Here is a 13,357-nt window from a genome sequence, read left to right as displayed (position 1 = left end):
GAGCGAGTGAGGTGGGGAAACACAGGGGGAAATACTAATTCAAATAAACATGATAAAGATCCTAGGGTTTGGAATAAAGAAGAGTATCAACGATTGGAGCTCGATTCTTTCTCCATCTTCGTTGACAATTTGTCAGAAGATATATCGAAAAGGGAATTGTTTCACATGTTCAAATGGACAGGTAAAATCATCGACATATATCTGTTGCGAAAGAACAAAAATGGACATATCTATCTGTTTACATTTGTGCGATACACTACAAAGGGAGGAGCTCTGAAAGCTGTTGCAAATATGAATAGTATGGTGTTGAGAGGCAAAAGACTGTTTGTTGGAGAAGCGAAGTATAGAAGGGGAGCGGTGTTCCGGAATACAACGAACAAAGCAGTGAAGGTCATCACCACAGAGAATGCAAGAGGTAACAACTCACAACCAAGGAGTGTGAAAGGAACAGAAGAGAAAGGGGTGAGGCAGCCGTCTAGTACTCTCGCCAAAGATCCTAATAATAATGGATGGACAAAGAAGGTAGAAGTACCGATAGTCAATGAGAATGTTGCCTGACTACAGAGAAGTACCGTCGGAGGGACGAAGCGGGCGATCGACTTTACTACCTTGAAGTAAAAGATTCATAACGAATGGCCAGGTGTAACGCACGTAAGGGAGTTGGGAGCATATAAAGCTTTGATAACGTTCGACTCTGTGCTTAGTGTTGAGGAAGCTTACACCTTTAGAATGAACGACTTATTAAGGATGTTTTATATGGTATGGAGATGGGACGAGACGGAGAAGAGTGAGTCTAGAAGAGTTTGGTTGGATTGCTATGGAGTCCCATTGCACGCATGGTCCAGGGACACTTTTCTTAAAATTGGAGAGCAATGGGGAAAGGTATTGATGTGTGATAAGCTAACAGAATCATGCAATTTGTTTAGTGCGGGTCGGGTACTGATTGATACGTGTGTCTTTGATATGATCAACGAATGGATACATGTTACAATAGGTGCAAGTGGATTTGATGTCCTTGTACGAGAAGTGGGAGGTGAGGTATATCGGGAAGAATGCTTTCGGGAGAGTAAGCAGGGGACAGGCGACAGGAATAGAGTAGATGGAGGAAAGGTACAGCGCGAAGAACATGGTGGCATACTGAATAAGGGTGACGAACGGCCGGAGATTGTTTGGGATCAGGTGGCAGTTCTGACGACGGTGGACAATAGAATGGCTGAACAAGAAAAGGATAGATTGGTAAATTCATATGTTAATTTAAATGAATGGAATCATAAAAATTCAAATTTGTATCCTAGAAATGGCAGTTACGCGACATTAAAGGCGGAGGAAGATTCTCAGCGATCATCTCATGATGAGGTGGATTCTGAGGAAACAATATCCCATGTTTATTACAGATGTAATGACAACCAAGCCCGTAATGGCACAAGAAATGGATATGGGCTGGCAGATACCAGGCCCATTAGGGGGAGCAAAGAAAACGGAGGGAATGGGGAGAAGTGGGCAAGAACGGGCAGCCCAAACTGGGTAGACACTGACCCGGTATCCATCCTGGCCCGGACTGAGAGACAGCAGCTAGGTCGCGCCTCCCTCCTCAATGCGCGTCTTGGATCAAGCCTAGCAGAGCCTGGCATGAGGAAAAGATGGGAAGTAGGCCACGGTCCGACCACGTCGCCGGCGGGGAGAGATGCCGCCTTGTTAACTCGGCAAGAAGGAGGGCTGCAGATCTGAGACGTGGCGCCAGCAGAGTCTGACCGGGTGAGGGACATAGCGGCTGCTCCGCGATCAGATATGGAGGAGGGCTGTGGTCACAAGTTGGCGCCGGTGGAGACCGCACGGGAGAAGGCGGCGGAGATGCTTGCGAGAATGAAGCCTGGCGATGGGGATGCCAGGAACGGCGGTAGTAAAGAACAAAGATGCCGGGAGGAAAGGGGCACAAACACAGAACCGAGCCAAGAACGACCAGGGCTCTATAACTCAGAAGAGAGACTGAGGCTTCTTGGAGATGAGAGCCTTGGCAACGTCACCGGCAGATTTACAAGCCAAAGCGCATCAGAGCATGAGTAGCAGCTATGTGGTGATACAGGCGTGGGACTGGAGGAGGGGGAAATTGTGACGGAGGCGTTGGTTCAGGTAAACGGCAGCGCGCAAGAGAAAGAGCGTGATCACTGTACACAATCAGGCCGGGAGCTGGGGGCTGGCTTGGAGGGTGATACGGACATTCACAATGAAGAACAAAGGCCGAGCTGGGAAGAGAAAATGGCTGAAAATAAAGAGGCATGGAAGCTAGCTGTAGAATCAGGTGCTCAGTGCAGTGATGAAGAGGATATTATGGCGATTTTACAGGAGCAGAATGAAGCGATGGCTCTGAAACGACGACAGGCAAAGCAAAAAGAAAAAGTCCGAAGAAGCAGGCCAAAAATTCGAAAACAGGTGTGTAATAGTTTTCTGAAATGATTATAAGTTCATGGAATATTAGGGGGTTGGGAAGTACTGCAAAGGTTGGTATGCTGAAGAATTTTAAAAGTAAATTTAGGCTGGACATGCTGGGTTTGGTAGAAACAAAGAAGGAACTTGTGACTAATTTTGATGTAGCTCGTATATGGGGTAGAGATAGAGCTTGTTGGGAGTTTGTAAGCTCAATTGGGGCTTCTGGAGGGTTATTGTTAATATGGGATGAGGCAGTTTTTAAATTGACTAATTGCTATAAATGGGATAGATGGCTGTGTGTAGAAGGGGTCGTGGTAAAAGATAATTTTCATTGCGCTGTTGGGTTGGTGTACGGACCGCATGAAAGAGCTGAGAAAGCCTCTGTTTGGAAAGAGTTGAGTTATATTGTAGGGTTGTGTCAGGTACCGTTCTGTTGTTTGGAGGACTTTAATGAAATTGTACATATGGAGGAAAGAAAAGGAGCGACTAGATTATCAGCGTCTGCGGAAAACTTTAGAGCATGGATAAATGATATGGAATTGATTGACTTAGCGCTAAATGATCGGAAGTATACATGGTTTAGAGGACAGTCGTGCAGTCGTATTGACAGGTGTCTGGTTTCTGTGGAATGGCTTGATGTGTACCCAGAATTGCGTTTAAGGGGAGGCCCTAGAGGTTTATCAGATCACTGCCCCTTGATTATGGAAGACAGCAGAAAATTTGATGGTCCAAGACCCTTCCACAGTTTAGACTCTTGGTTCACGCATGAGGGTTTTCTGAGAATGGTGAAAGAAGAGTGGAGGAAACTAGGTGATATACATTTCTTACAGAAGATGAAAGCACTGACAACACCGTTGAGGAGATGGCATAAGCAGCATTTTGGAGATATAACTGAGAAGATAAAAAGGTTGGAGGAAGAAATAAAGAAGGTAGATGATATGGTAAGTAGTGGAAGCTATGACGGTACAACGGAAGCAAGGAGGAGGGCGTTAGTGTGGTGCTGTGAAAAGTGGTATGAAAGGCAGGAAGTCCACTGGAAGCAAATGTCTAGATCCCGTCACGCAAATGAGATGGATAGAAACACTAGGTACTTCCATAATATAGCATCAGCGAGAAGGAGGCATAACAGGATTGAGTCTTTGGTAATTTAAGGGAGGCTTGTGAGGAATCAAGCAAGAATCAAGATTGCCATTTGAGACTTTTATAAACGCCTGTACCACCAGGAGGATTCTCCAAGGGTGAGCTTTAGGGATGGATTAGTTAATCGGCTAGAGAGGGAGGAAGCTAAAGCCCTAGAGGTCTTACCGTCAGTGGAGGAAGTGAAGGAGGCAGTCTGGGAGTGTGAATCTTCTAAGGCTCCAGGGAGTGACGGGTACAGCATGAACTTTATCAAAAGGTGTTGGGATGAAATTGGAATGGAGTTCACGACAGCTGTGATGACCTTCTTTGAGACAGCAACTTTACCAGAGGATTCTAATGTCACATGGGTAGCGTTGGTTCTGAAATTCGTTGAGGCTAAAGAGATAAAGGATCTCAGACCTATAAGCATGGTTGGTTGTGTCTACAAAGTCATTTCTAAACTGTTAACACGAAGAATGCGGAGTGTAATGCCCGGTTTAGTTGGGGAATCGCAGAGTGCCTTTGTAAAGGGGAGGAAGATACATGATGGAGCCTTAATTGCATGTGAAACTATGCAATGGTTGAAATTGAAAAAGAAGGCATCAACAATTATCAAACTGGACTTTTAGAAAGCATATGATAGAGTTAAATGGTCTTTTATTGATACAGTGTTGGAGAAGATGGGCTTCGGCAGAACATGGAGGTCATGGATTAGGGAGTGTGTCAGAACGGCCTCCATCTCTATTTTGATTAATGGGTCTCCGTCAAAATCGTTCAAAATGGAGAGGGGGCTTCGTCAAGGTGATCCATTATCACCGTTTCTGTTTGTGTTGGTGGTAGATGTGCTCAACAGGATGATCGGGGAGACAGTAAGGAATGGTCGAATCTCTCCACTTCTAGTTGGTCGGGATAATATAGAATTATTGCATTTACAATTTGATGATGACACTATATTATTCTGCCCACCGGAGGAGGAGACAGTCAGGAACTATAAGAGGATGCTGAGGTGTTTTGAAATGATGTCTGGGTTGAGCATTAACTTCGAGAAGTCCAACTTGATACCCGTAAATTGCAGTCAGGAGTGGGTTGGGCGGATGTGTCAGCTACTGGGTTGTCAAGAGGCAGCTCTACCGGTGAGGTACCTTGGCATTAACCTTGGAGCAAATCCGAGATTGGTAAAAACGTGAAAGCCGATTATAGACAAGGTGGAAGAGAAGCTCAGTTTGTGGAAAGCAAAGGTCCTTAGTAAGGCTGGGAAGCTGGTGCTCATAAAGTCGGTTATTAATAGCATGCCTATTTATTACCTGAGTTTGTATAAGATGCCGATAGGGGTGGCACGTAAAATAATCTCACTGTAGAGGAGATTCTTCTGGGGGAAGGATGATGGGCGACCAGGCATGGCTCTTGTAAAGTGGGAGATGATTCAGGTTCCAAAGAAGCTAGGAGAACTAGGTGTGGGTGATGCGGTAGTCCGTAATGCTGCTCTACTGTTTAAATGGTGGTGGAGATTCTCAAAAGTGGAATGTCCTCTATGGAAGAAGATTGTGTGCTCCTGTAATAACTTGAACCCAAATCACTTATTGTCAACTCAGGAATTACCAAAAAGAGGTGGCCCATGGAGAGACATATGTCAAGTGCAAAGAAAGGAACAACATGTGAGGCAGAAGATGATTGTCGGCCTTGCTATAGAAGTAGGAGATGGTAGATCCACCAGATTTTGGGAGGATAAGTGGCTCCAAGTGGAAAAGCTGAAAGACTCTTATCCGAGACTCTTCTTGCTTTCAAACAAAAAAGGATCAGTAATTGGGGACTGCGGGTTCTGGGATGGGATAGAGTGGGTTTGGCACTTCCAATGGAGGAGGAAATTACGCCAATGGGAAACAGATACACTAGACCAGATGCTTCAAGTATTGCAATCCGTTAAATTAATAGCGGAAGTGCAAGATAGAGTGGTGTGGAAATTTGGCAAGGGAGGCGTTTATTCTACTAACTCATTTGTGCAGGTATTGCAGGAAGAGTCTTTGGATGAGGAGCTCCTGAGGTACAGATTCACAAAGGACATTTGGAAAGGTCTAGTTCCGCCTCGAGTGGAGTTGTTCACTTGGTTTGTATTGGTAGGTCGAGTAAATACAAAGGATCGGCTTAATAGACTGGGAATGCTACAACAAAATGAGACCTTATGCGTGTTGTGTAACAACGAAGTAGAAACTATTCAACACTTATTTGTTACTTGTGAGTATTCTTGGCAGGTGTGGTGTGCTTGGATTTCAGAGTTTGGACAGACGTGAACTGTACCTGGCACCTTGAAAGAACACTTTGACAGCTGGAGGTCCATGCCGTTGAGGAAAGAAGTGTGCAAGTGTTGGCTAATTGGCTTCTACTCAACTATATGGATATTTGGTTACAACGGAATGACGTCATTTTTCAGAGAAAGACAACAGGAGTTGTAGATTGTGTGGCTCAAACTTTTTCATGTGCAAAGGAGTGGTGTTGTAAATAACTCATGTTGTCGATGGCCATACCGGAGATGACATAGGAGTTACCTTATTTTACTCTTACTTGTTTGCTCCACTTGAGTGTTGAGCTCTCTATTAAAAAAAAAAGTAATTTATTGATCAATAACAAACTCTTAAATAAAACTCTAATCTACGAAGAATTAATTCTTAACCTATCAGGTTGAGAAATACCATAAAAAAATTTCACAAATTTGATTTGATAAACCCAATCCAACCCCTAAAAACTGCAATCATTAGTAATATTATGAGCATTTAGCAAGCGAATGCTAATGTATTTAAGAGTGTAGTGCTATCTAAAAATTAATTTATTATAAAATTATAAATTCTAAATATGAACAAATGATATAAAAGTATATCACATGAAAACTTAAAATTTTGTTTAATTAACAAATAGTATTATATTTTTTACTTAGTAAATAGTATTATTTAAAGATAATTCCGGTTAACAAGTTTATTCCAAAAAATTGTGTATATAGTAAAGAGAAGATTTAAGAAAAAATATTGATACAACACAAGATGAATTGGCATTTGATTTACTTGGCCAAAAAAAAAAAAACAATTGCAGACTTCTAAATCTTGAGCTTACACAACAACACATTTTGAATATCATGTACATGTTTTGTATAACTGCAGTATCTCACCATTATCCTTTTTGCTAGGACATGATGAAACAGAGCAGCAGCAAATAGCTATAAGCTACCTGCAATTCAATCAATCATATGCAGACAAAACTATAATTCATTACATATATTTACAAGCTATCCTGCTCCTCTACTTCCTTTCTGATTCGGTCCAAATTAGACTTTTCTATTGTTCGCAGAACATCGGTTGAAAGGTACACAACCAGGCCGGTTCTGGAGAAACCTTATCACGCAAGTAATCACTCATGATTACTAATCAACAATTAAAGACAGTATAGGTTCGCAAGAATAGGCTTGTCCCCGTTGAGGACACTCAAAAATTGTGGATTTTTTAATTTCTAATTCTCTCACTTGTCTTCTGTAATACGTTCTCGAGCTTTGTTGCAAAGCTCGAGCGTATCGCCGTGGCTGGGATCCAGACAAAGGGCTGCTTCGCAGTCTCGGACGGTGGAAACATAATCACCCATTGAATCGTAAAATGCTGCTCGGAGATGTAACAATTGTATATCTGGCTTAAAATCAATGGCCCTTGAAAGCTCTGCTATTGCTTCGTCCTCCTTATGATCATCCATTAACACTGGCACACACAGGTTTCAAGGTCAGTCATAAAATCTAATAGCATGTTTCAAACATTCATCTCCATAATCCATATCATAATCCTATTACTCTACCAAGATACTTATAGCGAGTGTTAATACTCAATTTAACCTTTAAAATTTAAGACCGAACTTAAATTGACTCTTAAAAATTCAGTTGACAGTTGATCCAAGTTAAAATTCTGAATTTGACACTTTAACTTATTATATTCAGTAAAACAAAACGACATCGTTTTATATTGACATTTAATTTTCAACGAAATAATATTGTTTTGCACGAATAGAGTTAAAAAACATTTTGTTTTATGAACATCACTAGTAAAAAAGAGACGCGTTTTATGTAAAATAACGTCATTTAGGTAAAAAATAGATGCCAATTTTAAAAGACGTCGCTTTATTTTTTTTGAAGTGTTTCAAGTTAATGTATCAAATTAGCACGACCTTAATGAAAATGAGTTCAGAGACTAATACAAATTATTATAATAAATTTAGGAGTCTAAATGAAGTCAATTAAAATTTCAGTAGTTAATTTAAGCTGGTTCAAATTTGAAGGGCCCAATTGAGTGTTAAACGCTTAACATAAAAAAGCAAATGAAAATGGTAATAGAAAATAAAAAGAGAAAGCAAACGAACCCGCTGCTCTGTATCTGTAAGGATAAGTGCGTAGAGGATCCAACTCTGTTGCCATGGTAAGATCACTCTTTGCCATATCACGGTCACAATACTCTGAACGTTTCTCAAAAGCCGATGCATTATTTCTCGCCTTCTCTATTAGCTTTGTCATCTCATCGTACGCAGCTTTGCGATCATTTTTAAGATGATGAACACGCGCTAATCCCTGATGCGCTCGCGTATGCTTGATGTTGAGCGCATTCATGTAGCAATCCGCTGCCAGGTCTAACTTGTCGCAGTCTACGTAGACACTCCCTAGATTATTCAATGCCTAAAATGTGAAACAATGGTATGAATATTATGTACTGAGAGGAAGGCAACACTAAAATTAAGCTGACATTGTTGCTTGTGAATCAAAATACAACTCACTTGTCCTTTTCGAAGGCCATCTGAAGGACATCTAAGTGCTTCTTCCAAGAGCTTGATCACAATATTTGAAGACTCTGCATCAAGATTTGAATCGGCTAAGGCGTAGGCTTTGAGAAAGTAAGCTTCAAATGACCTCTGAATTGAAATGGACTCCTCTGCCTTTGCTAGTGCTTCTTCGCGATGACCGGTGTCATACAGTATCCATCCTTCATACACAAGCCTTTCATGGTCAGAGGCCGAATGGTTTCTAGCTAGTCGCAAGCTACGCATGGCTGCCTTTTGACAGTTTAACCTGCAAAATTCAAAAACACCAAGATGAACAATAAACCTGATAAAAAATACACTAAAACTATGCTCCTGAACGCCTTTCATTGAAAAATTGTATCTCAAAGAATTTTTCTTTTCATGAACATGCATATGTATCAAAGTACATGACTTTTTATATATTTAGAAAGTATATCTCACAAGACATAAGAGCATTAGTTACATGTCACTCTTCTCATTAATTATATGAAAAACCACATCAGACAATCCCATAACTCAGAATAATTATTCAAGACAGAAATTTACGAATTATGATTTGAAATTAGAATCTATATGATTGATTACTGGTTTAAAACTACATCATACTTAATACTTCAATGAAACAAGAAAGTTACCGTAGCAAGAGGAGAGACTGACGAAAGTGCAAGAGACTTCTCCCTGGATCATTTTCCAACATTTGGTGTACAACAGCCAAAGAACCAACATCATCAACAGAGGACCATCGATCGTACAATTGCATCCAACAATCAGCCTGGCTATAATGACGAGCAAGAGGACTAAGTAGTTCTACCAAGTAATTACCAGGCATATTCCCATAAAACATCCTATAATTGGGATCCAATGTCAAAATGGCACGAACATCTCTAAGAGCTCCTTCATAATTCTCCACAGCAATCAAGAACCAAGCTCTCAACTCAAGGCAATCTGGAGAAACCTTGAAACCAATTACTTTATTGATTTCTGAAATAGAAGCTCCAATCATATTGTCCTCAAGCAATGCAATGGCGCGATACTTGTAGGGAAAACAAAGAGTTGGGTCTAATTCAGTTGCTGCCATCAAGTCCATCATTTTCTCTTTTCCAACACAATACAAAGATCTTTCCTGATACATCCAACCAACCGGCTTATAATCCGAAATAAGCGAGTTCATTAGCTTGTAAGCCGAATACGTATGGCCGCGCTTATACTTTGCCCTTGCAACACCCACCAAAGAATAAACATGCCCTGCCCCCACTGCTGCCTCAAACCAATGTTGTGCATCCTTGTATTCTTTCCTTTCAAGCATGACAACACCTAATTGATGAAATGCAAGCTGTTTTTGCCAACCATCTGCTGCACACTCTACTAGTCTTTCCAATAACATTACTGTTGTATTAGATCTCATCTCTTCCTCCATTGCAATTTGACTCAAAAAATAATACAACACAAAAGAAGCATGCCTAGCGGCGGCCAGCCTATCCCTACCCTCTGGACTACAAAATATCTTCATGAAATTTGAGCACTGCATAGATCCAGGAAGCTCTCTCAAGAACAACTGCAAGCAAGCCGCCACAAGTAGGTTCGCGGTCTCCTCTAATCCATACTCAATAAGCAACCCAGCATCCTCCATGTCACAAACCAAGGACGCCAAATGCGCGTCGCACGCAGCCTTCATCTCCTCGCAACAATACCGGTTCGCTAAAGAAAGCAACTCAAGAACAACCTTAGGCTCAAAATGGCTAACCCTCTTAGTCCTACTAAACACCTCTGCTGCCTTCATTGCCTCTACTGAGAACCCATTCTGTGTGAAATTAATCTTCTCCCTTTTAGATTCCAAGAACCCTCCATATAACATTGTCTTAAAAGGCCGCGAAAGCGAGGCCATATCGTTTCTCCTACACCTAACATCATAATCCCCAATGCAAAAACTCAAGTCGCAGTCGTCATCGTCATCGCTGTCATTATCATCGTAATTAACCGCCTCTTCCATTGCCATTTCATCACCAGTACTAAAATTGAAGTTCCGTTTTGCGCAAACGCATGGATCATAAACAGATTCAGGATCATACCCTGCCACCAAATTTGCCTTAGGGCATTCAAGGTTTCTTCCGCAACAATCCATTGATGAGATCCCGATTAGCTCATCCTCCCTGCGCTCGTAGCGGAGCCAGGAGGAAAGCACCACCTTCGTATGCACGTCCACCGCGTGTTGCCGTGCCGACCGGAGCGTTCTTCGGAACAGTTTCGGCTCCGGTAGGCCGCGAAACACCGCGGATTGTTCTAGAAACACCTCTGCCTTTTCAAATTCGGCAGAGTTCTCGGCTCTTCGATGCAGGTCAGCTAAGGTTTGGACGTAATCGAGAGGTGTCAAAGTCGCCTCGATCTTCGGTTCTAGAAGCTTCGTCGCAGGGAGTCCGTAAGGAAGGAGTGTACCGTCGGAGACGATGGCGGCAGCTTCCAAGTTAAGGTTGGAAGACGGCGAGTATCCCCGCACCGATTTTTTACGGGGGATTTGGCTTCTCAAGGTCTCTTGGATGTGGTGGCGGAGCTTTCCAGCTCCGCCGTCGGCGTCGACGGAGGGGTTGTAGGTGCGGACCGGTGGTCCCTTGCACCCGTCAATCATCTTCATGCTTCGCATTTTGGTGAAGATTTTATGTTGCATCTTCTAACAAAAAAAATAAAAATGTTAAAATATTTGGTTAATTTTTTTAAAAAAAGGTTTTCACCGTTGCGGCATTGAAAGGTGAAATAAAACTACAAAAGCATGAGGTTTTGTTGTTATATTTTATTTTATATTTTTGTTCGGTTTATGGATTCCTGCAAACACCGGCGAAATGAGAAAACTCGACGGTGATGCAGGAAATGAAAATAGGTGTTGTGGGAGAAGAGAAGAGGAGAGGAACAAGAAAAAAACAACTCCAATAGTTGTTTGATTCTTGTTACGGAAAGGGTAGTTTTGTTAGTTTTGTTTTGCTGTGTAACCCTCCAGATTATTTTATTTTATTATTATTGCGTTGGAATGAAATAAGACTCCCTTATTTTTCTCTGATTCTATGTGTATTTTTGTTGCTCTTGTCTAAATATAATACTTTTTTTATGAAATAAAAAATAAAAAAACCGAAACTATGTTGTTTCCAATTAGCACTTGCCACTTGGTTTCGCAGTTGGTTCTGATTTCTGCTGGATTGATGATAAAATACAAAGAAGTTAGAGATTTATAATCTTATTCTGATTCCTTGGAACAACTCCTTTCTATCAATTCAAGCAGCATCTATCTCCAAGCTCACTCCAATTTTCCAATAAAAATTATCACCTAACATCTCATATCAAACAAACACATAAACTAAAAAAAAAACTAATACCGTTACAATATTAAGGAACCCGATCCAAACAAAACTAAAAGATTTACATAACATAGAGATAGACGAGATAAGTATCTATTTTCGATATTTCTATCAATAACGAGAACAGAAGTAGATATATAGCAATTCTCGTGTAACATGTTAGATGTGATCTGCCAATCATTTCAGTTAATTAAGTTGATTCTTCTAACATCTACTTTATATATATTATCAAAGTTTACGTGCCCAAATATGTTTAGCAACTAAATTCAATTAAGTTGGCCTAAATTCAATAAAATTCACTTTTATCATGCTGGCGTATATATACGCGCATTTCAATAACGCAAAACATATCCTTCTTTGTCTTCTCTTTTTTCTTTTTCGTTTCCTCCTCCTCCTCTTCCTCTTCCTTTCACATTCGCGCACGTAGATTTTTCTTCTTCGTATACGCTTCTTCTTCTTCTCTTCCTCCTCTTTCGTTATCATCATCACCAACAACACCAACGTCTTGTTAACATCTTTATTGGTTCCAATTTTTTTTAGTGCCATCATTAAATAATTTTCGGTTTATTTTTTAACTTAGCTTATTTCGATTTATTTGTGAATTAATTGAGATTCACTTGACGCTGCTGATAAGTATTGACCAAATTTTTTATAACTTAAGTAATTTCGGTTTATTTCTTGGTTTAGTGAGTTTCATCTGAATCCAAAAATAAATTGTATGTGTTTTTGTTGATAATTGAGTTTTTTTGACTGCTTATTTAAAATTGAACTAATTTCGTTTCATTTGTGTGTTAATTGAGGTTCACATGATGCTGCTGATAAGTATTGACCAAATTTTTTATTCCTTTAAGTAATTTCGGTTCATTTCTTAGTTTATTTGAGGTTCATTTGGATCTAGAAATGAATTCGATGCGTTTGTGTTAATTGAGGTTCACTTGATACTGCTGATAAGTATTGACCAAATTTTTTAGCAAAGTAGAATAAAATTATTCATTATCACTTTATTCAATTGCATTAGATTCCACTCTATTCCATTTAATTAGTTCAGATTTGAACAATTACAAGCAGTTAAAAAAAACTGAATAATCAACAAAAACATATCAAATTTATTTTTGGATCCAAATGAACCTCAATTAAACTAAGAATGAACCGAAATTACTTAAAGAATAAAAAATTTAGTCAATACTTATTAGCAGCATCAAGTGAACCTCAATTAAACCGAAATTAGTTTAAATTTGAACAAACAGTCAAAAAGACTCAATCATTAACAAAAACACATCAAATTTATTTTTAGATCCAAATGAACCTCAATTAAACTAAGAAATGAACCGAAATTACTTAAGGAATAAAAAATTTGGTCAATACTTATCAGTAGCATCAAGTGAACCTCAATTAACGTACAAATGAACCGAAATATATTAAGAAATGAAGCGAAATTATTTAATGATGACATCAGATAAAATCAGAATTAATAAAAATGTTTACAAAATGTTGGTGTTATTAGTAATGACGATAACAAAAAAGAAAAAGAAAAAAAAAAAGATACAATGTTAGAGAAGAAGAAAGAGAAGAAGGAAGAGAAGAAAATAGGAGAAGAAGAAGAAGGTGCATAATTTAAAAAAATTGTTATAACAACTTAGCTAAACTTA

General features: G+C 39.9%; 2 protein-coding genes across 2 annotated transcripts; one reads left to right on the top strand and one right to left on the bottom strand.

Annotated features, from left to right (window-relative positions):
• Positions 1–2,540: 2,540 nt before the first annotated feature.
• Positions 2,541–4,733, top strand: LOC140176842 (uncharacterized). Its single transcript, XM_072208396.1, has 3 exons — positions 2,541–3,368; positions 3,651–4,110; positions 4,216–4,733. The coding sequence occupies exons 1-3, from the start codon at positions 2,541–2,543 to the stop codon at positions 4,731–4,733; spliced, it is 1,806 nt and encodes a 601-aa protein (XP_072064497.1).
• A 1,830-nt stretch (positions 4,734–6,563) lies between these two features.
• LOC112728050 (ethylene-overproduction protein 1) lies at positions 6,564–11,417 on the bottom strand. The gene is made up of 4 exons (XM_025778024.3): positions 9,000–11,417; positions 8,341–8,632; positions 7,933–8,242; positions 6,564–7,280 (listed from the first exon to the last, which is right to left on the bottom strand). The coding sequence occupies exons 1-4, from the start codon at positions 11,024–11,026 to the stop codon at positions 7,051–7,053; spliced, it is 2,859 nt and encodes a 952-aa protein (XP_025633809.1). The 5' UTR covers positions 11,027–11,417; the 3' UTR covers positions 6,564–7,050.
• Between the last annotated feature and the right edge of the window lie 1,940 nt (positions 11,418–13,357).

This window comes from Arachis hypogaea, chromosome 12, assembly GCF_003086295.3.
Source record: "Arachis hypogaea cultivar Tifrunner chromosome 12, arahy.Tifrunner.gnm2.J5K5, whole genome shotgun sequence".
In the NCBI taxonomy this organism is placed as follows: domain Eukaryota; kingdom Viridiplantae; phylum Streptophyta; class Magnoliopsida; order Fabales; family Fabaceae; genus Arachis; species Arachis hypogaea.
The sequence above is the reverse complement of the archived record's forward strand: the minus strand, read 5'-3'. Positions and strand labels throughout refer to the sequence as shown.

Excerpts from the sequence above, each read along its gene's own strand:
- LOC140176842 (XM_072208396.1), top strand. The coding sequence starts at position 2,541 with ATGCTGGGTTTGGTAGAAACAAAGAAGGAACTTGTGACTAATTTTGAT. Across the intron at positions 3,369-3,650 it reads TAAAGAAGGTAGATGATATG|GAGGATTCTCCAAGGGTGAG; the intron begins GTAAGTAGTGGA and ends CTGTACCACCAG. Across the intron at positions 4,111-4,215 it reads TGATGGAGCCTTAATTGCAT|TGTTGGAGAAGATGGGCTTC; the intron begins GTGAAACTATGC and ends TTATTGATACAG.
- LOC112728050 (XM_025778024.3), bottom strand. The coding sequence starts at position 11,026 with ATGCAACATAAAATCTTCACCAAAATGCGAAGCATGAAGATGATTGAC. Across the intron at positions 8,243-8,340 it reads ATGGCCTTCGAAAAGGACAA|GCATTGAATAATCTAGGGAG; the intron begins GTGAGTTGTATT and ends TTCACATTTTAG. Across the intron at positions 7,281-7,932 it reads TTACAGATACAGAGCAGCGG|TGTTAATGGATGATCATAAG; the intron begins GTTCGTTTGCTT and ends TGTGTGTGCCAG.